At 35.4% G+C, this 26752-nt stretch overlaps 3 protein-coding genes across 3 annotated transcripts; 2 read left to right on the top strand and 1 right to left on the bottom strand.

Annotated features, from left to right (window-relative positions):
* Nucleotides 1–11831: 11831 nt before the first annotated feature.
* LOC120116289 (U-box domain-containing protein 13-like) lies at nt 11832–16061 on the top strand. The gene is made up of 4 exons (XM_039136814.1): nt 11832–12233; nt 13363–13479; nt 13834–14289; nt 14718–16061. The coding sequence occupies exons 1-4, from the start codon at nt 11964–11966 to the stop codon at nt 15849–15851; spliced, it is 1977 nt and encodes a 658-aa protein (XP_038992745.1). The 5' UTR covers nt 11832–11963; the 3' UTR covers nt 15852–16061.
* A 4360-nt stretch (nt 16062–20421) lies between these two features.
* LOC120116290 (17.6 kDa class I heat shock protein 2-like) lies at nt 20422–20920 on the bottom strand. The gene has a single exon (XM_039136815.1). The coding sequence runs from the start codon at nt 20881–20883 to the stop codon at nt 20422–20424; it is 462 nt and encodes a 153-aa protein (XP_038992746.1). The 5' UTR covers nt 20884–20920.
* A 4266-nt stretch (nt 20921–25186) lies between these two features.
* Nucleotides 25187–25890, top strand: LOC120116313. The gene is made up of 2 exons (XM_039136830.1): nt 25187–25517; nt 25548–25890. Exons 1-2 carry the CDS (start codon nt 25242–25244, stop codon nt 25680–25682), a joined length of 411 nt encoding a protein of 136 aa, XP_038992761.1. The 5' UTR covers nt 25187–25241; the 3' UTR covers nt 25683–25890.
* Nucleotides 25891–26752: the final 862 nt, after the last annotated feature.

Raw genomic sequence — 26752 nt, 5'->3', positions numbered from 1 at the left:
ATAGTCCAGGTTCATTGTATCATTATTCAGCTGTTATAACTCCCGAAATTATATCATGTAACCCCTGGAATTAAATCAAATAACTCCTGTAACTCCTGATATTAACAGCTTGTCTCCTCTGTACAAAGCTGTAAATCAGTCCAGGTACATCTTAACGTTTCTGATTTAATTTAGGAATAAACTGTTTAATTTCTGATAAAAAATAATAATTCAGCTGTTATTATTTGAAATTCAAACAGTCCTCAGCAGCCTATAAATATCAGTTGATATCTTTCACATTTTCCATTTGTTTCTTTCAAAGAGAAATTCCTCAAGAATTTTCTCTAAAAAGATAGTATCCGCGCGGACGTGTCGAAGACACGTATTACCACGACCACGACCACGACCACGACCACGACCACGACCACGACCACGACCACGACCTCGACCTCGACCACGACCACGACCACGACCACGACCACGACCACGAGTCGAGTCGAGCCGTGCCGAGCCGAGACGAGACGAGACGGACGGACGGCGGCGGCGGTGCGCGAGAGCCCCCCTTGTTCTCTATCACTCAACAAGGAAGTGGAATGTCAAGCCTTAAATACCATTCCCAATAGTGTTTCCAACACTATGTGGGATTGAGCATTACCAACATTCCCCCACTAATGTGAAAGAAATCTTCTGAAACTCGAAAACAAGCTTTCCAGAAGAGTAATAGCGAGATTAGTTGCTTAAGCACTAGTGAACATATCTGGAACTAGTACATAGTGATGATGAGCAATCCTTCTCTTAGATAAGTGAAACTAGTCTGGAACTTTCTAAGATCAGGGTAAACTCATAACACACAACTAACCCCTTCATCCACCTGAGTCCTCGATGTGAAAGATATATATATACAAACGTATATATTTGGCCATCTTACCTCAGGATTCTAGTAAGTGTGCTAGAAAAACAGTCCAACATTTTTCATAGAAGGCGGCTAACCCTTCTCACTTACATAGGTTATTTCATCAAGTTTATCTCAACATAAACCACCCTTTAAAAAGGAATATGAAATAATTAAGAGCTTTTATAATAGCTCAACCTCACAAAGGGTTTGGTGACTTTTTTCAAGTTCATTATAAATGAACCACCCAAACTCTGGGCTAAGAAGTCATTAAGAATAAATATTCAACCTCATTTATCGGTAAATTCAATAAGTCCTTCTCACTAGAACCATCCAAATACTTGGATTTGAATTTATTAAGAGTTTAACAAACTCAACCTTTCTGTCGGTAAGTTCATCATTTCCTACCCACTCGTCTGGGTTATGAACTTATTAAGAATAGATATTCAGCCAAAATCGGTAAATTCATCAAGTCTTTCTCACTAAGACCACCCAAAGCCTGGGCTATGAATTTATTAAGAGCAATTAAGCTCATCCTGGGCATGCACATTATTCATCATAGGGATAGGCAGTAGGAATGTGCACTATGAGTCTTTCCATGGTTTCGTTTGACCACATGGAACTTAGATAACTAAGTTGGGTATCCACCATGAATTCCTCAACCAATGGGCTTTAGACCCATCCCCCTCGATGAATCTAGGACCAGCTTCCGACTTAACCCTTTGGTAAGTGGATCTGCTAGGTTCCTTTCCGACTTCACATACTCTAAAGAGAGCACTCCATTCTTTATCAAGTGTCTAACTGATTCATGTCTTATGCGAATGTGTCTTTTCTTACCATTGTAAGCTTGGTTCTTAGCCCACATATTGCAGCTTGTGAATCACACAACAATGAAACTGGAGGAGTCGGTCTTCCCCACAACGGAATATCTGCTAACAAGCTTCTGAGCCACTCGGCTTCTTGCCCAGCTAGGTCAAGAGCTATAAACTCTGACTCCATGGTAGAACGAGCAATACAAGTCTGCTTTGATGATTTCCACGAGATCGCTGCTCCACCCAAAGTAAAAACATACCCGCTTGTAGAGCTTACCTCATCATTATCAGAAACCCAGTTGGCATCACAATATCCTTCCAATACCGCAGGAAAGCCAACAAACTCAAGTTTCCAATTCACAGTACCCTTAAGATACTTTAGTAAGCGTTTAAGCGCAATCCAGTGCTCACCACTCGGATTATGAGTATATCTACTTAGTCTACTCACGGCATAAGCAATATCAGGCCGAGTATAGTTCATTAAGAACATTAAACTTCCGATTAATTTAGCATATTCAGTTTGGGAAACACTACTTCCTTTATTCTTAACTAGATGTATGCTAGGGTCATAAGGAGTTCGAACAGGGACGACATCAAAACTGTCAAATTTCTTTAGCACTTTCTCTATATAATGTGCTTGACATAAAGAAAATCCCTTCTCAGTTTTGGTAACTTTGACTCCTAAGATTACATCTACTTCTCCCAATTTGTCATCTCAAACTTAGTGGACAAGAAATTTTAACTTTGTTAATGGACTCAATGTTAGAACTGAAAATCAACATGTCATCAACATAAAGACTTATGATAACACATTCAGTTTCAAACATCTTCGAATACACACAAGCATCCGAACCATTCACAACAAAACCAAAACTAAGAATAGTTTTATGAAATTTCTCATACCACTGTTTAGGAGCCTGCTTAAGTCCATAGAGTGACTTTTTGAGTCTACAAACTTTGCCTTCCATACCAGGTGCCTCAAAACCTAGTGGTTGCTCCATGTAAATCTCCTCATCTAGATCCCCATTCAAGAAAGCAGTCTTAACATCCATTTGATGTACCTGCAACTTATGAATAGAGGCTAGTGCAAATAATGCACGAATCGTTGAGATTTTTGTAACGGGAGAGTATGTATCAAAGTAGTCTAAACCAAACCTTTGAGTGAACCCTTTGACGACTAACCTTGCCTTGTACCGCTGAATCGAACCATCTGGCCTTAGTTTCTTCCGGAAGACCCATTTGTTGGAGATTGGTTTGAATCCCTTAGGCAAGTCAACTAATTCCCAAGTATGATTAGACATTATCGATTCTAGTTCATCATTAACAGCGCTTTTCCAAAAACTAGCATCGATAGATCTTATAGCTTCTTCAAAAGTTTTAGGATCCTCATCTAATAGAAAAATTTGAGCTATAGGATCTGAAATGAAGTCTAAATCATTTATCTCAGAAATAAAGGAAGTAATAAAGTCTGGTCCAAAAGAGGTTTCAACTCTTTGCCTTTTACTTCTTCTAGGCTCAAAATCAATTTGTTCAAAAGACCTAGCAGGATTACTAGAAGAAGTTGATGGAATATATTCTATTTGTGTTTCAATATTTATTCTCGGTTCCTTTAAAGGAAAAGTATTTTCAAAGAAAACAGCATCTCTTGATTCACAAATAGAATAATCTTGTAAAAGCATGAATCTGTATGCAGCACTATTCGTAGCATACCCTATAAACACTGCATCAACGGTTTTAGGTCCGATGGTGGACTTCTTAAATCTGGCAAGCCCACTTTAGCCAGACACCCCCACACTTTCAGGTATTGTAAATTAGGAGCGTATCCTTTCCACAATTCATATGGGGTAGAATCTAATTTCTTATGAGGAACTCGGTTCAAGATATGAGTTGCTGATAGAATGGCCTCCCCCCATATGTTATCAGATAACCCGGAACTTATTAGTAAAGAATTCATCATCTCTTTTAAAGTTCTATTTTTCCTTTCGGCTATACCATTCTGTTGAGGAAATAGGGGGCTGATGTTTCATGAATTATTCCATTCTTTTCACAAATATCTTTTAAGAAATTAGATCCATATTCACCACCTCTATCAGATCTAACCCGTTTGATTCTCCTTTCTAACTGATTTTCAACTTCTGCCTTATAAATAAGAAAGAAGTTTTCAGCTTCATCTTTAGTTCTTAGGAGATAAACTTTTGTATATCTTGAATAATCATCTACAAAAGTTATGTAGTAGTGTTTTCCTCCTTACTTTCAGTGTTTCTAAAATCTGCTAGATCAGTATGAATAAGTTCTAACAGTTCAGTCTTTCTATTAGAAACAGTCTTAAAGTGAGGTCTAGTATGTTTAGCTTCTACACAAATCTCACATTTGTTAAAGCTAGTTGTGTCTAGTTTAGGCAGAACATTCATATTCATTAATTTCTTTAAAGCATGAATATTCACGTGTCCTAATCTAGCATGCCACATATCAATGGATTCAACAATATAAGCAGAAGTGGTAGCTTTATTTTCATTAAATTGAGTTTCTATGACAAATAAACCATTGCTTAAAAACCCTTTCCCCACATAATCACCATTTCGGGAAAGTACAAGTTTATCTGCCTCAAAAACTAACTTAATGCCTGCCTTATTCAGAAGCCCACCACTTATCAAATTTCTACGCAAGGCAGGTACATACAGAACATTATTTAAAGCCAGAGTTTTACCAGAAGTCAGCTTGAGTAAAACCTTGCCTTTGCCTAGCACTTCAGAGCTGCTAGAGTTCCCCATGTACACACGTTCACCAGTGTTCCCATCCTCGAACTCGGTGAAAACTCCTTCCTTGCGCAGAAATGCTTCGAAGCGCCAGTGTCAACTACCCATTCTGAACTGTTCTCCACCAGATTAACTTCTGAGACCACCGCAGCAATGATATCATCATCTTCTTCTACAACGTGCATCTGTGGCTTGTTGTCATTTTGGCGGTCTGAGCGGTGTTGGCATTGGTAAGCTTTGTGGCCAGGTAAACCGCAGACATAACACTTGAACGTCTTTCCTTCCGGTTTGGCCTTTCCTGACTTCTTGAAGTTGGTAGCCTTCTGTGGTTTCGTCTTTTGTCTTGATTCCCACGTTTCATGATCTTCTTAAATTTAGACTCAACCAAGTTAGCTCTAAAAGATAAATTACTCATAGAATTAGTAAGCTTATCTTTTAAACGGTTGGCTTCTTCAATCTTCATATGGCCCACAAGTTCTTCAAGCGAAATGTCTCTCTTCTTATGCTTAAGAGAGTTGCGGTAATCGGACCAGGACTTGGGCAGCTTCTCAATGAGTACATTGGCTTGCAGCACCTCACACATTTGCATCCCTTCAGCGATGATGTCAGCGACTAAGTTCTCATAGTCATGGACTTGATCCATTATTGGTTTGTCGTCTGTCATCTGGAATTTGAGCCATTCACCGACAACGTACTTCTTTATCCCCGCATCATCCGCACCATACTTCTTGTCGAGAGTGTCCCATATTGTCTTGGCACTCCTTTCTCTAAGGAACATATCAAATAGTTTATTTGACATGTGGCTGAGCAAATGTCCTCGTACCGTCTTGTTATCCTTCTCGTTTCTCGTAGGTAGCGAGAACGGCGGCGGCAGTTGCTAAGGCATCATCATTGAGGATCGTATCCGCATCATTACCGACAGCTGGGGTTGGTGGCATGGTAGGTGGTGGCTTGAGCAACACGTAATCAAGATCAAGTTGCTCGAAGAATATCAGAATTCTTTGGGACCACCTTCTATAGTTCTTTCCATCAAGTGCATCGAGCTTGGAAAGATCGGGAATGAGTTTGCTCAAAGGTGTCGACATGATTGCAGTTTATGGAAATTCGTTTCTAAATTGTTGGATATATGAACTGCAAAACTACACCGTTAGCACTGACTGAAAATATAAACAGTAATTAAGAAGAACAGATTCGTAAACCGTGTCGTGGTAAGAACCACTGCCTTAGAAACGAATTCGCCTCGATGTGTGTAATCGCTGCAGTAGGCGGACCGTCCCCCGAGGTTAACACGGTCGCTCCAAATTCCGTACACCCGAAACCGGAGTGGACTGCTGGTGGTATTGTACTTCTGATCGGAAAGCACTCAGAGAGAACTCACGGAGAGAACTTTAGAAAACACTTTGTAAGTGAATTGTAAAATGTTTTGGAGTGAGTTGAGAAGCTGAATATAGCTCTCTATTTATAGGCTAGAAATAGGGTTAAAATCGTCCATAAAATTTCAGGATTAAACCTCTTATTTGTAACAGCTGAAACGTCTAGATGAACCTGACTCAGAAATAGTCCAGGTTCATTGTATCATTATTCAGCTGTTATAACTCCCGAAATTATATCATGTAACCCCTGGAATTAAATCAAATAACTCCTGTAACTCCTGATATTAACAGCTTGTCTCCTCTGTACAAAGCTGTAAATCAGTCCAGGTACATCTTAACGTTTCTGATTTAATTTAGGAATAAACTGTTTAATTTCTGATAAAAAATAATAATTCAGCTGTTATTATTTGAAATTCAAACAGTCCTCAGCAGCCTATAAATATCAGTTGATATCTTTCACATTTTCCATTTGTTTCTTTCAAAGAGAAATTCCTCAAGAATTTTCTCTAAAAAGATAGTATCCGCGCGGACGTGTCGAAGACACGTATTACCACGACCACGACCACGACCACGACCACGACCACGACCACGACCTCGACCTCGACCTCGACCACGACCACGACCACGACCACGACCACGAGCCGAGCCGAGCCGTGCCGAGCCGAGACGAGACGAGACGGACGGACGGCGGCGGCGGTGCGCGAGAGCCCCCCTTGTTCTCTATCACTCAACAAGGAAGTGGAATGTCAAGCCTTAAATACCATTCCCAATAGTGTTTCCAACACTATGTGGGATTGAGCATTACCAACAAGTTGGTCATAAGGAAGAAGATTAAGATTATGTGTAGATAACTAATGATTAAGTCCCTCTCTTAGTATTGACTGAGGGGTATTTATAATGGCCCTACCTGGTAATGTTAGACATGGGTAATTACGGCTATTTATAGACCAACATGTTAGATAGATATGATATTTAGATCTTGAATTTCACTATAGTATATCAGGTGGACTTGTCAGATGCCTTGTCTATATATTGTATTTGTCTATGAGGCTTGTGCCTAAAGGATATGGGCTCATTGGATGCTCTGGTAAGTCGAAGGGTCTATTTGAGGTTCTTTGTAGCGGAGAGTTGATAGTTTTCAAAGGTTATCTCCAATTGTATAACAAATTGTACCCACTTTGTTGAGGGAATTCTATAAAGTGGCTTAATCTGAGATTTACAACAAGAAATTTAACAACCATTTCTTGACTTTGTTGGATAGCAGAGACATCTCATACTCTCATTTTTTTAGATAGAGAAAGATCATTTTCCTTTTTAGAAAAACATGGTTGGTAGGTAAAATCATCTTTCCGTTGGTGAAGGTATCTCAACATCTAATACCAACAGTGGGTAATTTCTTACCACTAAAGTGAAGGTGTTTCAATTCTCCTAGTCAGAGAGGAGGTGATTGAACATATAACATAGGAAATAACCCAAATACTATCATAAATTATCAAAACACCCTCGATGTGTAAGAAACTTTAGAAGTGTCCTAAATAGACACGTAACAAACAACAGTGAACAAAGGATTGTTGCAAATGATATGTTTACAAGCGAGATGATGTACCATACAAATATATATATGAACTGTGTACCATGTGAAAACATGCAAGTCATCCCTTCAGTGTAAGGGTGAATTAAGGAAAGTGTGATGATAACGACTAGAGAGTCGTTAATGAGTAATCAACCCCGAATCTAGTACCAAGTTAGTAAACAATATACCACATAGGTAGTAATAATATTAAATACCATAATGTCATAAATTTACTAAAAAGTCCCTACAAAGGTGTAAATGATCTAGATGTCCTTATGTGCTAAATAACTGAGTAGAGTGCTCTAATGGACTAACAAATGAAAAATGACTAGTTTTCCTCGCATAAAGTTCTAGAAGAGAGAACATGTGAGTTAGAGATGAGTGAGAGAGTGATTTCACTTGATTGTATTGAACTATATAGTATGTAGCTGAGCTATCTTGATTGTCCTTATGAGTCAATGATTGTTGTGTGTGACCTATATGCACTCATGATTGTTGTGATTACATTGGTGATGGTTTATGGATGTCCATGATGCTTAGGTTAACTTGTAATAGTGACCAAGCTAATGTTATATTTTATTAGCGAAACCTATATCGAGGCATATGTGACATCGATATCCCTTCTATGATTTTGATATGATGGCTACGTTGAGACCAAGAGATCACTGTATTCATTGGTGAAAATTTTATAAAGGCATTTGGGACACCATATTTCTTTATTTATGATAAGTATCTAACGACCATGGCGATATTAAATGCTATCATTGTGTTTGTATGATGATTGTGTATTTATATATGATGATGCATGACTTATATGATATTGGGGTTAGAGACCTGATATATTTTCATGGCTAGACCCTTAGTTACATACTAGGGAAAGCATGAGAGTCATACATTTAAGATAAAATTGATGAATCCTAAGCACGTAATACTTGATTATGAATCATGCATGTACTTATTGGCTATTGGCATATCTGCTAACATGTTTATATGTATAATGTTATAATGGACTAACAATATATTATTGAGTTTTGTAAGCTCAACGTTCAGATGTTTCTGTTAGCAGGTTAGTAGCTTAAGCTATTGGAGGAACATTATCGTAGTCAGCATCTCCTTTCAGCATATAGTACAGTTACTTGTAGTGGACATATATGTTAACATGCTTATGTTTACGAAACTCATAATGTTATAATGGATTAACAATATATTACTAAGCTTTGTGAGCTCAGCATTCAGATGTTTCTGTTTGCATGTTAGTAGCTTGAGTTATTGGAGGAGCATTATCGTAGTAAGAGTTTCAACATCTCATTTCAGCATATTGTACTATTACTTGTGCACGAACTAAGTGACCTTCGTGTTAAATGAATTGTTGTTATTCCTTGAGGACCCGAGTTCGAGCACCATAGATGTCAGGGGTGTGAGCATTCAATATTGTGAGGTTGAGAGTTATCTTTAAACATATACTACTTTGTACTTATCCTAGATTAATAAAAAAAATATTGTTACTTGTAGTGGAAATATGCATTCATAGGACCCTTACTTATGTATTGATCTGTAACTTTAAAATTGTATCATTTTGGTTTAAATTTTATGTTATAAAACTTCGATTTGTAAAAATATTTTACAAATGTTATGGATGTCTATTATGATAAACTTATTTGTTTTAAAATGAAAGTGGAAAAAGTTTTAAACTTTAGTGATTCTGTAGGTATCCTAATGTGACACTTTAGATCCATATAGATTTAGAGTGTTACAATGATTCTCATTTATTCAAATAAATACAAATATTATTTTTATCAATCAAATCCATCATCACACAAATATATATATATTCAAATTATAAAATCAAACACATAAATAGAAAAATCACTTTAAAATAAAATACACAATTGAATAAATCACTCGATTTCTTAATTCAATGTTCGAAAATAGTTTTAGAATATTCGCTTAATATTTCAAAAACTAAATACGATACATCAACTTGATATAAAATACTTCATAATTTATCTAGTATTAAATTCAAAAATCAAATTTCTTTAAAATTGATTTGTTATTTTAAAAATCGAAATCACTTAATATTAATTAAAATAAGAATTTAATTGAGAATCTTAAATTCGATCGATCCTATTTGAGCATCGAAATTTGAAGTATTACACTAAACTTTAGGGTTGAGTCGTTGTATCACTAAACTTTTAAACTTTTGTTTTTTAGCATTACACTTTTCAAGTCAACACTGACAATCAATCGTCACTCTTCATCGATCGTCATTCGTGGCAACATTGATATCAAAATGTTGATGTTTCACTCACATTTCTTATCATAACATTGGTTTTTCATGAAACCCATCCAAAATGGACGTGCTAATATTTTGATCTCATTCAACGGTCGTCCAATGAGGCTACTTTTGAGGTATATTGTTCGTCTACTTGAAATAATACTTACAATTTAAATTTTCGAACAAACCTCTTAAATTTGAGAAATATCTCAAACCCTTATAGTTTAGTGTCTAGAATGATATCGTTTTATACGTCAATAGTAATATTAAAATGATGTCATTTTGTCTATGTCATCATGTCGTTTGAAAATTAAATGATTAGTGTTACGATCAAAGTCAAAATCAAAGTTTAATTATATAATTAAAATAATTCAAAGTTTAGTGGTATGGTATAATTTTCCCAAAATTTAATTATTAAAAAATTATTTTAATATATTTTAATGCCCTGTTGTAAATTAACATATTATTTATTAAAAACTTAATATAAAAAAGTTGCCCAAACTATATATATTTTTCATTTAGGTGCTTAAACCTTTTTTGATCAATTTAAGTATTTAACGTTACAAAAGTTACAATTTTAAGTGTCCCGACCATAATGAGCGTTGAAGAATTTTGTTAAGTGAAACATGTCATATTCTAGTACTTTTAAAATTTTTATTTAAAAAATTAAAAATACTCTAAACTTTTCTATTTTACACAAAATACCCTACAATTAAAAAAAATCCTAATTCTCAAATCTCAAAACCCCTAATTTCCTATTTGGCTAATGATAAAGGGTGGCCAAAAGTAGAGTCTGACAAGTGATAGGTGGGTTTCGATGACGATACAATGACAGTCGGTGAGTGACGTCACGAAGGTACAAATTAGAGAAAGAAAGGGGGAGAAACACAAAGGAGAAGAAGATGAAGCGACAGTGAGTGCTGCTATAACAATGATCGAAATACTATTAGGACTTATCTCCATCAGTGTCGATAATGATGTTGTTTTCTCATCGCCGTCAGACTCATCGAAAATGACTTCAACCAATCAAATATTAATATGGGTGAAATTAGGTATTTATGAAGTTTAAAGTTTTTTTTTGGTATTTTAGAAAACAATGGGTTTTTAAATAAAATACTTTTAAGGGTTTTTAAAATTTAAATTTTCAAATTTATCAGAATATAACCCATATTAGGGGTTGTTTGTTTACTTCAAAATGATTAAATGCTGAATGATTCAAATGCTGAATGATTTAAATGTTGAATGATTTAGTGACTCTGAATGTGACATGTTATTTGTTTACTAGCTCTGAATCATTTAGAATGTACTTCTGTGCTGAATCATTCAATATTATTTTGTTGAATCAGTCAGCACTGAACCATTCGGATGTACGAAATAAATGCGTTGAATGATTCTATTAAGGGGGTGTTTGGTTCAAGGACATGTTTGGTTGGCTGAGAATCTCATTCCCGGTAATGTTTTATTACTAATAGTAGATTTTTTGGGGTATATTACCGGGAATGTTATTACCTCCCTTCCCTTCCCTTCCCTTAGGTATTGTAACATTACCGACGTTTTGGACTAAAATGCCCTTAAATTTTTATTTTTTTTCAAAAATATCATTTTTCTATCATTGAATAATAAAAATTCTACGAAGGTTAAATTATAAATTTATTCTTAAATTATTTTAGATTTACAAAAAAAATTCTATAATTAAAATTTTATATGAAGTTCAGGGATTAAAAACAATTTATCCTTTCATTAAACATTTTTTATATTTTTAATTTTGTAAAAATACTTATATAAATATTATGAATTTAATTTTTTAAATAAAATATATAAATATTTTATAATTTGTAATATTATACAAATATATAATAAGAACAATTTGGTTAAATATACATTCCAATAATTTTTTATTCCTTTAACCAAATACGGTAATCTTATATTCCTTCTAAATCAACTAAACACAAAATATAACATTCTCAGTAATTCTATTCTCTGATAATCTTTTATTCCCATTAATTATCTTATATTCCGTGAATTAAACGCACGTAAGAGTTATAAAACATCCACTTAGTTAAAAAAAATAACAGTTGTTAGTATCGAGACAAAATGAATAAAATATACAATTTAAGCAACTATTTTTATATTAAGCCTTTGTTAAACTTTCGCATCGTGTCATCCTTTTCTCTTCGCTGTCAAAGTCTTCTCTCTAATGGAGACGTGTTTTTCCTCTTGTTTGCTTTGTAAAACTTAACTCAATCTCCATTAGGATCAAAGCCTTCAAGTTTGGAAGCGTTTAAACGAGATCCGGATCCGGAATGGAAGAAGAGAAAGGAGAGCTGGTGCAGAGCTTGATCGATGCGGTGAACCAAATAGCTTCAATCAGCGACTACAGATGCTCCATCAAGAAGGAGTACTGTAATCTCGCTAGGAGACTCAAGCTTCTGACGCCAATGTTCGAGGAGATTAGAGATAGCAAAGAGATAATTTCTGAAGAAACTGTTAAAGCTTTGGTCTCGTTGAAAGAAGCTCTCGTTTCGGCGAAGGAGCTTCTCAGATTCGGCAGTGAAGGCAGCAAGATTTACCTGGTGTGTGAGTAGTGCTAATTATTTGTCAATTTTTTTTGGATCTGTTCGGCTGGTTAGAAAGTGGAGGAAAAAATTAGATTGTGAAGTGCGTGGAGATAATTCGTTTTTTCCCTTGCAATAATAATATCTAAATATCTAACCATCAATTTTATGCTAAAGTACAGCGTTATCCAGTGGAAGATGAGTATAAAATCTAATTTTATATTTAGCTCTACATTTTCTTATTAATTTAAAAGAAAATTTACGTGGTTCCTTTTTCTTCTGGTAATTATTATTAGAAACTCTTATGCAAAAGATTTTCATGCGTCCTCATGATCAATATATCCGAGGCTAAAGTAGAATCGTAGATGGGAAATAAATGATATAACGTTTATTTATTTGATTGCTCCATTGTGTCTAGATTATGTCAAATCTGAATCATTTTTTAATATGACCTTCTTGGTCCTTTTTTGCTAAACTATGGCTATTTTATTTTGCATATTATATTAGGCTGAAACTAGCTGGTGTCATCATTATGATTGGAAGCCTATACTGGATGAGAGTAACCCTTTCATTATGATTCTGGAGATATTGTTTCTGCATCTGTAGTTTGTCACTTTGTCATGTTCCAGTTGCACTGCTTCTGGTCTTTTATTCAGAAAGTTCTTTGAGGTCATCAGAATTGAGGGGGGATGCAGGAGGAAGAAAAGGGGAGGGGAGGTAGCGATTAGTAGCAGCCCCTTTATATGGCTCTCTAGGTTTCTGGCCTCGATGCTATTTTTCTGGCAGTTCAATGGTTTTGGGGTTTTTCTTGGAATCATCAGTGATGGCTCAGTGTATTTTTCAATAATTTTGGTGTTTTATTTTTGAAGTTGACAAAGAGGTTCACCATAAAAGTTATTCTCATGCCCCTACTTTTGATGGGCAGTAATGTGTGGCCATTCGTAGTGGCTATTGGCTTCAATTCTTGAATGTGCTGGATTAATAGTCTAAATACTTTGCTGAGGAAAGGAATGAGCATATTCCTTTCTCGTGAAGCCAAATTCTCTGTTCGGAATAATTTTTTGCCTGAAACACTACATATGTTGGTGGACTGGTTTATCAGTACATCTGACCATTTATTGATAAATTGCTTGTGTCCTGCTAACAGGTTCTAGAGAGGGAGCAGATCATGCATAAATTTCTTGAAGTGACAGCTCAATTGGAGGAGGCTTTGAGTGGAATTTCCTATGAGAATCTTGACATATCAGATGAAGTAAAGGAACAGGTATAGATCAATTGGTAGACAATGCTTTAAGAAAAATTACATGGTACATTCTTCTCCTCTCGCTTTTAATGGGTCCTTCACTGTTTGACCCGAGGATGGTTTAATGGATCATTGTCATCTTAGACATGGAAGATAGAACCCTCAAGTGATTGAAGTATTCTTTCATTAATTGTCTATTCTTGGAGTTGCATGTAATAAGCATGGAAAGACTGGATGATAGCAACCAAAACTAGATCTATTCTACTCTGAACACAATTAAAGTAGAATTTGAGAGGCCTAAAGCAACTTCAGCTTGCTTCATTATTTGTTTTTTTAACATAAAAATGAGTTACATGAATAACATTCTATGTTTAGGTGGAGCTTGTACTAGCTCAGTTCAGGAGAGCTAAAGGAAGAGTTGATGCACCTGATGTTGATCTGTACGAGGATCTATTATCATCATACAACAAAAGCGATGATGCAGCACTAGATCCAGATGTACTTAGGAGATTGGCTAAGAAGTTACAGTTGGTGGGGATAGCTGAACTTACTCAAGAATCGCTTGCTCTACATGAGATGGTTTCTGCCAGTGGTGGAGATCCTGGTGAAACATTTGAGAAGATGTCAAATTTATTAAAGGAAATCAAGGACTTTATACAGACAGAAAATCCTAACCTGGACGCTCCTTCAAGAGAAAAGAATCTTCCTCCAAGTAGCAGTGGGCAAGCAACTACTGATGGAAATCACAAGACTCCAGTTATACCTGATGATTTCCGCTGTCCAATATCCCTGGAATTGATGAAGGATCCAGTCATTGTTTCAACTGGGCAGGTATATTTGTAGATTTCTTGTTCATGATATACTGAGATTTTTCAATTCAACATATTTAGTTATTTTCGGTCTTGAAAACATCTTCCTCATTTAGTTACTTAAATGTCAGTACATGCTCAATTTTGCTCGATAAATTTATTTGGTAATTTACCTGCTTTTTGCATCATCTCACATTATCACACCATTAATATACTGGCCAAAAGTTAGTTCTGGACATGGTCCTGGTCATATTGTGATGTTCAATATAAATTGCATGAGTCACTAAAATTAATGTCGTCAAACAAATGGATGCTAACCGAATGACATTTATAAGAACTTTGTGTTTTATACATGTTTTGGGCAATTGCACATGAGTGCAGAGTCTGAAGTCTTGTTTATGAGAACCTTTGTGCTATATCCATAACAGGTTTCATTACTCACTTTTGTAGACTTATGAACGTTCTTGCATTGAGAAATGGCTGGAGCAGGGGCATGGAACATGTCCAAAGACACAACAGACGCTCAGTAGCTCTTCCCTTACACCTAATTATGTATTGCGTAGTCTAATAGCTCAATGGTGTGAGGCAAATGGTATTGAACCACCCAAAAGACCTAGTAGTTCTCGACCCAGTAAAACTACATCTGCCTGCTCGCCTGCTGAACATGCTAAGATTGAAGTTCTCCTTCATAAGCTTGCATCCGGCAATCCTGAAGACCAGAGAATGGCTGCATGTGAAATCCGACTTCTTGCCAAACGCAATGCAAATAATCGTGTGGCCATTGCTGAAGCTGGGGCCATACCTCTCCTTGTGAGCCTTCTTTCAACTCATGACTCACGTATCCAAGAACATGCTGTAACAGCACTTCTTAACCTTTCTATTTGTGAAGATAACAAAGGAAGTATCATATCCTATGGAGCAGTTCCTGGTATCGTCCAGGTGCTTAAGAAGGGGAGCATGGAAGCTAGAGAGAATGCAGCAGCCGCTCTCTTCAGCCTTTCAGTAGTGGATGAAAACAAGGTGACAATTGGTGCCTCGGGTGCAATCCCTCCATTAGTGACACTGCTAAGTGAAGGCACACAAAGGGGTAAAAAGGACGCTGCAACAGCACTCTTCAACTTGTGCATTTACCAAGGGAACAAGGGAAAAGCAGTGAGGGCTGGTGTTGTGCCTACATTAATGCGTTTGTTGAGAGAACCAGGAGGTGGAATGGTGGATGAAGCATTGGCTATACTAGCAATGCTTGGAAGCCATCCTGAAGGGAAGTCTGCCATTGGAGCAGCAGAGGCAGTGCCAGTTTTGGTAGATGTTATTGGAAATGGATCCCCGAGGAACAGAGAGAATGCAGCTGCAGTGTTGGTGCACCTTTGTGCCGGAGACCAACAACATTTAGCAGAGGCCCAGGAACTAGGAGTTATGGACCCTTTGCTAGACTTGGCACAAAATGGTACAGATAGGGGTAAGCGCAAGGCTACTCAGTTGTTAGAGCGCATGAGCAGGCTTGTGGAGCGGCAAAAACTGGCACTAGCACAACCTGATTCCCAAGCACCGCAGCCCCCGTCTCAATCTCCGACTCAACAGTGACAACCACCCTCCGTGGCGAGTGCTATTGATAGCTGAGGTATATTTTGCCATTATTTTTTTTTCATTTCATCATCTTTTTTTCTTTTTAAGTATTGAAAGAGGCGGGGCTTTACTTCAAAAGAGATGGAAGGCCACCTGTTCAATCTGTAAGCTATTCATTTTATTTGTGTGGAATTATTTATTATTCACTGAATCATTAAAGTTCCATAAAAAAAGGGTGGGGGGAGGGAAGGGGGTTTGGGGGAAAGAAAAGGGATGAGTTGTGCTTGATATGTTTGTGAATTTGTTAATCCTCAGTTTTTGTCGGAGGAGATGTTTCTTTTACCGTACCGAAAACAAATGGGATCATTAAGTAATGGTCTGTAACATATATGGAGTTTGAATTTCAGTACTTATGATTCATTTCTCTAATTTTCAGAATGTATATATTATTTGTACTAGTTGCAAGCAAAATTTGACTCCGAAAATTAAATTTTTTGGTTCAATTCAATGCTAAAAAAGCTTGACTCGAAAAAGTTTCAAATTTGAGTAGAGATATAAAAATAAAATCAAATAACTCAAAACTTTTAATAATTAGTGGATTAATTTGTACCAACGATAGGAACAAGAAAAGAGAAGATGGTAGAATGTATTTATTTCTAGTGCCTCCACGATCTTTGTTCATGAATTTCAGGAAAAAAGGGATAGTTATTGGGGAATTCATTTTCTTTAGTGTTCGTATTATTGCATACTAGCAATTGCCACAGATTGTTTAGTCTGCCATATTTTGTTTTAGTGCTTTGTACTTAATCTTTCAATCGAGCGTAAGTGTTATGAGAATTGATAGATACATCATGACAAAGTGGATGAAGCATATTTCTATCATAGTGTCTAGTTTGTTATGAAAGAGAGTAGAATGGTGGTACGATTTTCCTGTGTATTCAAGTATCGAATTACTTCTGTTGTAACTATTACTTGACAATGATAACGTGTGCTTGCAGTTATTAAAAAAATTGAGGATGATGAGAAGTAATAAAAATGATTTAAAATAGTAATAATAAAATATATCTTATTTTTGTTGTCAAACATTAGATCAATATATTTATATATGAATTCTTTACTATATTTATAACCATTTATTGAATAAAATTCTAAAAATATATTTCTATATAAAATATTTTCTTTAAACCGTACGGTACGAGATAATACAGATTAAATTTATGGGGAGATTATAAGTTTAGTTAATTTGTAATGGGGTGAGTTACACTTAGGGTTGTAAACTAGTCAAGTCAAACTCAAATAATGTTGTGTTCGACACGATTCAAAAAGTACAAAGTTGAGTCCGACTTGACTCATAAGTTCACGAATTTAAAATTGCCAAGCTCAACTTAAACTCAAAATCAAGAATTGAAGTTCGACTCGAAAGCTCACGAGTTTAATTTTTTTTAGAAAGCTCACGAGCTATTTTGATACCCGGCTTGAAAGCTCACGATCTTAAAATTTTTAAGCTTGACTCGAACTCGAAATAAAAAATTAAAGTTAGATTCTTAGTTGAAATTTTTTTAACTCGAAATATTCTCAGACTTAACTCGATTAAAGCTCAAACTCATCCTCGAACCTTGAATTAATGAAAATCTTATATTGTATTTTAAAAAACTTCAACATATAATTGTTAATATTATTAATAATTTAATTTAAAAATTTAAAAAAATCAATATATTATTTTTTGAGTTGTTCGCGAGCTTTTTGAGTTGGGTATCAAGTAGCTCGCTTCGACTTGTTATAAACTCGAATCAAGTTCATTTGATACAAACATTGACCAAACTTTGAATGAATTAAACTCAAATAACTCACAAATCTATCTCACTGAATTAAACTCGAATAACTCGCAAATCTATCTCATCTCGTTTATAGCGATAATTAAACCCAAACTCCAAACTTTAGATGCAGATATCATCCTTATACGAAATATCCTACAATGTACATATTATGAAATTCTATACAAACCATTTGTTGTTAATATGTATATAGATTTTAATTCAAGAAAAATGTATATAAATTTGAATACTTACATTGATGGTAAGCATGAAAAAACTATAAATTGTCAATTAGATCCGAACAATTCTCAGTCCATGCTGATTTCTATAACAATCCTAGCCATTGTCCATGCTTTGGATCGAAAACATTGGAAGCATCAAACAACAAAATCATCATCATCAACAACAAAAAGACGAACAAAAGCAAAATAAACGTTTAACCCTTGTAGGAAACAAATGAACTCTACCCAGCAACGCACGCCACAGAACAGATTGAGAGGCCTAATAATTTATTTGCTCCTGGCTATGGCTTTGCTTTACATTGTATACTCAAATCTACTGTTCAGCAAAACCGAGCGCAAAGATCACGCTCTAACCACTATCTCCAACTAAATTATAGCACCACCCTTTAACCATTCATCGAACACATCTTCGCCAGTAGAGCAAAGGCAAGTGAGCCCTGTTGTTGAACCACCCCCGAGGCGATACCAACGATTCGATACTCAGCTCAAACACATTGCATTCGGATTAGCGTCTTCTTCCCATTTGTGGGAGATCCGGAAAGAGTACATAAAAGCATGGTGGACGCCGAACAAGACTCGAGGTGCGGTTTGGTTGGATAAGAAAGTGGCAACGAAGAAAGGCGAACCTCTGCCGGAGATTCGGGTTTCCGAGGATACATCTCGTTTTAAGTACTCGAACAGGGTGGGGTCTAGATCGGCATTGAGGATAACGAGAGTGGTCTCGGAGACATGTGTACTTTAAAATGTTGAACTTCTAATCCGATGAACAATACATCTCGTTTACATGTGTACTTTCACTACAAACAGATGAACAAAATCAAGACAGTTTATATTCCTTGCTTTCTCTAATTGGCACATTGATGGTAGAACTAACAAGGCCTTAAAATGTTGAACTTCTAATCCGATGGGAACGAGAATTCCTCGAAACTATTTCGTTGATCGGAAGTAAATATCTTCAATTATTGTTCCATTCCCAGTAAGATCTGTTGGACTGAGGCATTTGATGATGCAGTAGATCCAGGAGGGATACATCAATCTGAAAGTTACTAAGAAGCATTGGCATCTCAACATCTGCCATCCTTGATCTTCACATTCACTGATTTCAAACCAAATAACACAAAGGAGAGACTATAAGATTGAACACTTTATCATTAGAGTTGTCTTCAATTCTCAACCCTAAATAATACAGAACTATTGGAATTTTGGGGTTTGAGATATAAGTAATTGTGTAAGTGCATCCTCTTCTATGTCTCAGCTTTCTTGATAAGCTAATTTACTAGTACCAGAATCAGATCAAAGGAAAACCCACATGCAGAAAGAAGTAATTAACCAAAGGCAATGGTTTTATTGTTTCCTTGTAACTTATACCATTTTCTTGACAACCAAACACGTGCGGGACAGAACATTATGGTTGGGTAAACTTTTTTTATTGGATATGTGTTCATCTTAGGCAGAGCAGATTTGATAAAAAAAAATTGTTTTAATAATTCTACTGTGAAATCTAAGATGATAAGTCTTGACTTATTTAGGCAATAGGCTGAACACCTTAAAAATCTATTTTATTGAGAATCTCCATAAAGATAAATTTCTTAATCTTTACGTTTCTATTTGGCTTATAAGATATCATAATGGCAGTTTAAAATTAAGCCTATAATAATAAAAGAAGGCACGAGTCTGGAAAAAAAAAAAAAAAAAGATAGTACTTATATTAGAGTACAAGATGATTGAAGAGAATTTATATTGATCTCTTAGGGTGAGTCTTAAATCTATTTAGTTGAAGGATTCATGTTGGATACCCAACCTAGTTTCTTAAGTTTCCTGTAGTCAAACAAAGCAATGGAAGACTCAATGTACATCTTTATCTACTCATACGGCAAACAATACACATGCATAAGGTTGATCTTTTGCTCTTAATGGATTTATAGTTCATGTTTTGAGTGGTTCTAATGAGAATGACTTGATGAATTCACTAACATGAATTTGGTGGACTCACTGACTTGAGAGGTTGAGTCTTACGCTATCAATGAATTCATAATCTAAGATTTGAGTAGTTCTTGTAAGTCGGACATAATAAATTTATTGAATCTATTGAATCTTAAAAATTCAGAATCGGAGGTTACTAAATACTCTTAATTATTTCATAACCAGAAAATGCGCTTCAACTGTTATAAATCTCTCTATTTATTACTTAATATAATTTTTTTCTAAAAACCATCAATTACGTATAGCATATAGCGTAAGTGATTAAAAGTTATTAATTATTACCTTTCTCCTTTTTTAGGTTGAGTTATAATTAAGAGTAGAAATTTACATTCTTCCTCTCCCTAAATAGAAACTGCTTAAAAAAAACTCTCTAAAAGTTATATAAAACGAGAAATATAAAAGAAGTCCATCCACTTATTGTTATTCAATGGCAATTTGCCGGAGAAGGAAAACGTTCAGGCAACTTTCAGAACCAAGGAAAAACAAGACCACCGATGGGACAACATAACGTAAAATACTATGTAGTAATAGGGGGACAGGCCACCTTGTTTAACCAGAAATTGAAATTGATCTTGTCTCGGCTCGTTTGGTCTGGACTTTAGGTACGGTAACAGTGAGAACCCCATTTTCCATGGAAGCTTTAACTTCATCCATCTTCACGTTCTCCGGCAGCCGGAACCTCCTGGAGAACTTGCCGCTGCTTCTCTCAATGCGATGCCACGTGTCGTTCTTGTCTTCTTTCTCAACGTTCCTCTCGCCGCTGATTTGGAGCACCCTGTCGTCTTCGATCTCCACTTTGACCTCCTCTTTCTTCATCCCTGGAAGATCCGCCTTGAAGACGTGCGCATCGTTGGTCTCCTTCCAGTCCACACGTGTGTTGACGAATACAGCGTTTTCTCGGGAAAGTTGAGGGAAATCCAAGTCCTTGAAAGGGTCCCATATGTTCAAAGAAAAAGGGTCGAAAGCGCTGCTGCTGCGTCGGCCGCCGTGGAAATGGTGAATCATTGACATGTTGTTTGGATGCTGAGAAAGTTGGAGAGAAAGCACTTGTATTTGGAACTTGTGATATTGGTGAAGACGAAGGTGTGGGTGTATATAAAGAGGGGAGGATGCAGTAACTTTCAAAATAACCGTCTTACGATTCAAATGGGAAGAAAACCGATTTTGCTGTTCCACTATGAAACATGGGATCATATCCTACTCCTAGGATTACTCTTCCTATAAGCAAATTCCACGAGCAAAAATAACATGGCAAGTTTCCTTGCGATAATTTAAGAATTAAAAAATAAATTAATTAATTACACACTTTTAACAATTTTAATCACGCATTTGAATTTTTTTCACTTCTGATTCGTATAATAATAAACGTCTTATAAAAAAATCTACTAGCATTGCTTTTGAAAAATGCTTTAAAATTGCTGTTCATATAGTCATAGTTTAAGATGAAATTAAAATATTTAAAAATTTAGGGACCAATTTAAAATTAAGATCATACTTTGAGAACATGTGATGCAATTAACTTGAAAAATAATATAAACATGATTTATATGTTCAAAATTTTTCTATCTATCTATAATTCACACATGTCTTGAATCCAAATTCTTGAGAAAAAAATAACATTTTCTCTTATCACTGAGATCACTCAATAGGTTCCGCATTATTATTATTATTAGCACATAATCCATAGGTTCCACACTATGTCCACTACTAAGCTCCGTCATTTTCTATAAAGGGCATTGTAGATTTAAGAGAATCAATTGATACATGAGGGATTGAGAGATGGTGGACAAGCTCTAAAGTTAAATTAGAACCATCCCCTGTATGAAATTTCATCCTTAACCAAAAATTTGATGAAGTCATACACTATGTCATGAATTTTACAAGACTTTATGCTACCATAATCATCTCGTTCAAAATCTTGAAACAAGGAGTGAGATGCTATGTAGTTGAAGTACTCCTCACCCACTACTTCCATATCTACATTGTCACCATTATCATAGTTTAAGTAACCATGAGCCATCCAATGGGCGATTAACTTGAATTTTTTTCATCACAGTGCAGAAAACATGGTCTTATTGCCGGAGGAAAATCATAATAACTAAGCAACAAAGGTGTAAAATATATTCTTGAGCGTGCTTCAATCTCCATAACTCACTATTCAGTACATTTAGCCACTCATCTGAAGTACATTTCTCTCTTTATAAGCCTCCTAAAGTCTTTGCGGCTAGTGGCAAACCTTTACACTTCTTTGCTAATTCCTTCCCAACGTCCTCCAATGTTTCACACAGTTTCTTATCTTTTCCACTAAGTGCTATTTGGCTGAGTGTCAACCAACTAAAGTGGTCCGATAGTTCTTCTAAATAAAACACACGAAACGAGTCCATCACGACCGTGACTGTTCCCAATCTTCATCTCTCTCCGTCCACACATCATCTAAAACGAGAAAGAATTTTTTGTTTGTGATATTTTCAGTGATTTGGCTAAAATTTCCTTCTAATGATGCAGGGATTGGCGAGTTTCGGCGAGTGAAGGCACCAAGGATGATTCTAGCTATTTGGTGTTGATCAAAATAGTCAGAATTACACACCCAAATCATTTTGTAGAAATGTTGTCGAACTTCACTATCATCATAGATTAATTGAGCAAGAGCTGTTTTGCCTATCCCTCCCATCCCCACAATGGAGATGGTTTGCCTGCTATCCTCACTAAACAATGCACTCACTATCTCTTTTCTAACTTCATCTCGACCATGTAACTTCGACACATCGACGAAAGATGCGCTTTCGACTCGACTAGGTTGTTTGATTTCCCTTTTCACTAATTGATACCTGCCTCTCTCCTTGGCAATCTCATCTAAAACAACATTTATTCTTTCTATTTGGACAGCGATTTTATGAAGCCAACAAACGTGACGAAATAAATCACAGAAGATCAAAGAAAGTACCTTGTGTGAAAAATCCATCTTCAACTGGTATGGGTTTCAAGGATGCAAAGTTGCACTCGTCCCACGCGTCCTCCCTCTCATACGATGCTTCTTTGAGTTTAGTTAGCCAACGTTTGACACTTGCATCTGTCACTTGCTTTTCTTCGTCATCTTCAAGCACAGCATGGATGTCTTTGAGGTAGGTTTCAAGCTTGTTGATTTCTTGATCAACGTCTGCTAGCAATCTCCATTCTCGTACTGTACTTGTTTGTAATTGATTCAGAATTGCGGAAACAAGTGCTTCAGCCATTTTCTTCTGCGATTCGGATGGTTACCGGAGGAATTTTAAGCGTGAAGAAAGCTTGGACTGATAAAACTAGGAAATGAATAGCCTTTAACGTAGCAACCGAAAAAGGTGAATTTTAAAAGGTAGCACTTTTGGACTATTAGTTAACTTGTTAGGTGATTGAAATTTCTGATAGAGTTGAATTGGAGCCTGAAACTTAACTTCCCTAACTTACTAGGAAATCCATCGATGCATACTTATACAGATATAGTTCACAAGTAGGAAATTTCCCCCCGGTTTTTTTGCAGTGATGCTTCAAGAAGTGGAATTTTGTTTTAGTTTTGCTCGTTAGATACGCAACTGTATTGGAATGCGAGGAAATATCTCGACAATTTGGGGAATAAGATGCTAAGATAGGTCCATTCTGCTAGCCATCAGGTGGTATATTTTTCCAACAAAATACCCATACGGTGAAAAGAAAGAGGTTTTAGATTCTTTCAAGGTAAGGTTTGAGCCATTTGGGGCCATAATCTTACGAACCAAGCCATTAAAATTTTAATGGTCGAGGGATTATTGTTATTTCTTTAGATTTTAGGTTCGATAACCATATATAAATGTACGATCATTCATTGTTAAATAATTAATAATCTTTTAATAAATATTATATATATTCACCCTAGAATTATCAAAAAATAAATAATGAAACTGAAAGAAAGGTCGGCAGTAATATACTCAACATTATCTTTTGGAGAGCCATTTAAAAAATTTATATATATTAATTAAATTTTTTTAGTACCTTTGTTAATGTAAATTATATGTATTAAAATACCATATTTATAAAAGAAAATTTTATAAATCCATAAAATTCAAATGTTTACATAAAAATTTAAAGAAACAAAATTCATTTAGTCTTCTTTATTTACCCATGATTTCATACAACCTATAACATATAACTATAAAAATATATCAATTTAATTTTATAAAAAAATCACATAATATACAAATTTAATCAATAAATTTTAAAACTTATATTTATATAATCAATATATTTAGAGGCATTTTAAAATATTTTCATATATATATATATAAAAAAAAGGTTAAACTATTGTTGAAACTAATTATATATTTGAATGAATTTGGTGATGAAATTAGAATATTCAAAATTTTGGGGATTAATTTAGAAAGAGGGTCATAATTTAGAGATAAAATTAAAATATTCAAAAGTTTAATGATTAATTTAGAAGGAGAATAGTAGTTATACATATTTATTAGTATCAATATTAATTACTACAATTGTATGAAATTGCTCTTTAGTTCTTGAATCTTGAATGAATTTATTTTATGTCATATTTGATGTGTTGAGCAAACTAGTCCCTCAATGCATTCTTAAATAACATGCTATTTCTTATGTGCAATTCGAATCTGATTCGGACCTATATTAATATCATACTGTTATTAGAATATAGTATATCCTATTTGTGTTATGTCTGGATTGAATAGAGTCTAGGTTAATACTTGCACATAGAGCATGCATCCCTAAGGTTTCTTTTATGCTGAAAGTTGCATACATTAATTCTAAGTTCCTATATGGAAGACTGTAGTTTTTAATTGATGACCGACCGCAACCCCAGCCTTTTCAGTAATGGGGTGCCTGAAATTACGAGGATAATTAACTTTGGCCCAAAGGTACCGCCCCCAATTCAATCTCTTTTCGCTACAACTTTCCCGAATCGCATCTGCCGGTTCTCAAGAGTCGATGGCCTAATCAAAGCAACAATTACGTAAGTATTTCAACGCTTAACGATAACACTATCTTGATGGTATCCACCTGTAATTCATGTACACTGTACATATATTTGTCGATCTACAACAGCTTGTCCCCTATCCTCTGCCACAATGTCTACAAAAAGAAAATTACTTCGTTTATTAATAAATACATGAACCCAAAGTGACAAACTGTTTTCCTTCATGCATACACTCACCAATGATGTCGAATCATTACGTTTTCCATATAACAGAAACCACTGTATAACTATAAACCCCTATAGGGAAGTTTCTACCTTCTCTCTATCTCTCTCTTTTTCTTTCTCTCAATATATCTCCATTATCTTTCATTTAGAAGCAGGCATTCAGTACTCTTTCCTATAAACCTGAATCCCAATGGCTAAAACCTGTATCTCAAACTGCATCAATGACACAAGGTTCCCTCTCCCGGTCAGGCCAACCTACGTGAACCTCTATAAGTGGCCGGAATCCGATGCTGAGTTTGTAAGGTCACTGAGCTCCGACTGGCGCAGCAATGGCGGCCGTCCACACCCCACTGTTGTTGATAGCATCTCGTGCAGGCAAATATACCTGAGGAGCTACACGTTTCACAGGAGCAACCAGACCGAGACTGAGAAAACAAAATGTTTTGGCAGATCAGTTGATAAGAAGGACATGAGTTGTAGAAGAAAAAACAAGTCCAAAACTGTTGCCAAGAAGAAGAACGGGGCTCTCAGAAGGGCCAAAGAGGTTTCTTGTGCCGCCCTCTTGGCCATGTTTCGGAGGCTGTTGGCCTGCACTTCCAAGGTTGATGTGGCTGATCATCATGGAGATTGAACATATCATTTTCCTTTACCTTTTTACATATTAATTTCAGCTTTCAGTGCTTCCTTTTTCAGTTTTTAAATAACTTTCTAATAGCATTAAGTTTTTATTTATTTCATGCCTTTTCTTTGTTCTTCCATCTATATTATTGTCTTTGTTAATGGATTTTGCTGATACCATGATTTGTTAATGGCTAAAGTGCAGAGAGTATTATCGACAACTGGTTCTAATTTTAAGCAAATATTTAGTAAAGTCCATACATCTTGACCGAATGCAATTCCATCCAAATCAAAAGGAGTAAATCATCTCGATTCATACAATCATCTTGTTCCTATCAAAACAATTTATATCTAATATTCATCTTCAAATTCAAATATTGTATTTCGTCGTAGAAAAATACTTTAGAATCATCGATTCTGGACAATGATAAGGTCTGCCATGCTTGGTTGAGTCACTTGTGAATTAAGATTCAGAGCTGCTAGAACACTCTTGATATGAAGCAAAGTCTATAGGATAAAATAACTAAATGAACAATTTATAAAAAAAATATGGGTTCCAGTTTTAACAACCAAATTAATACGAGTCTGGTTGGATATTAGAGAAGGAAATGAACTTATAAAATTTTACAAGATGAAAACAAATTATAAATAGAAAATATATAGAAAAAAATATTTAAATTACAAGAGAATAAAATTTTCTTGAGAATGACTATTCATGTCAGTCCCTTCGATCCGTCTCTGTAGGGTATGGACTAACATTACTTTGACACTAAAAATCTTTAGTCTAAAGTCAAAGAAAATCACAATTGCTAATTCTTAAAGAGTAAAGCAAATTTGTGAAATAGTACACAGATGATGATGGCAATAGTGATGGTGGAGGTGGGTATGAATGTTGGTGCCAACGATTTTGAGGGATTGATTTATCCCTTAAACTCTTAATTGTTTTAAATAATCCGAAGTGTTTATAATAGTATTTATTCATAATCTTTCTTAATTATTACCGACGTGTATATTTTTTTCGTAAAAAGAATTTGACTCCTCTAATCGGTTAGATCTAGATATAAAAAGATAAGTTTTTTTTAT

Source organism: Hibiscus syriacus, unplaced genomic scaffold (genome assembly GCF_006381635.1).
Source record: "Hibiscus syriacus cultivar Baekdansim isolate YM2019G1 unplaced genomic scaffold, ASM638163v2 tig00110293_pilon, whole genome shotgun sequence".
NCBI lineage: Eukaryota > Viridiplantae > Streptophyta > Magnoliopsida > Malvales > Malvaceae > Hibiscus > Hibiscus syriacus.
The sequence above is the reverse complement of the archived record's forward strand: the minus strand, read 5'-3'. Positions and strand labels throughout refer to the sequence as shown.

Bases quoted from the DNA above. Each gene is read 5' to 3' on its own strand.
- LOC120116289 (XM_039136814.1), top strand. From the start codon at position 11,964: ATGGAAGAAGAGAAAGGAGAGCTGGTGCAGAGCTTGATCGATGCGGTG. The intron at 12,234-13,362 runs GTGTGTGAGTAG...TCCTGCTAACAG, and splicing joins AAGGCAGCAAGATTTACCTG to GTTCTAGAGAGGGAGCAGAT. The intron at 14,290-14,717 runs GTATATTTGTAG...TCACTTTTGTAG, and splicing joins TCATTGTTTCAACTGGGCAG to ACTTATGAACGTTCTTGCAT.
- LOC120116313 (XM_039136830.1), top strand. From the start codon at position 25,242: ATGGCTAAAACCTGTATCTCAAACTGCATCAATGACACAAGGTTCCCT. The intron at 25,518-25,547 runs GACATGAGTTGT...AAAAACAAGTCC, and splicing joins GCAGATCAGTTGATAAGAAG to AAAACTGTTGCCAAGAAGAA.
- LOC120116290 (XM_039136815.1), bottom strand. From the start codon at position 20,883: ATGTCAATGATTCACCATTTCCACGGCGGCCGACGCAGCAGCAGCGCT.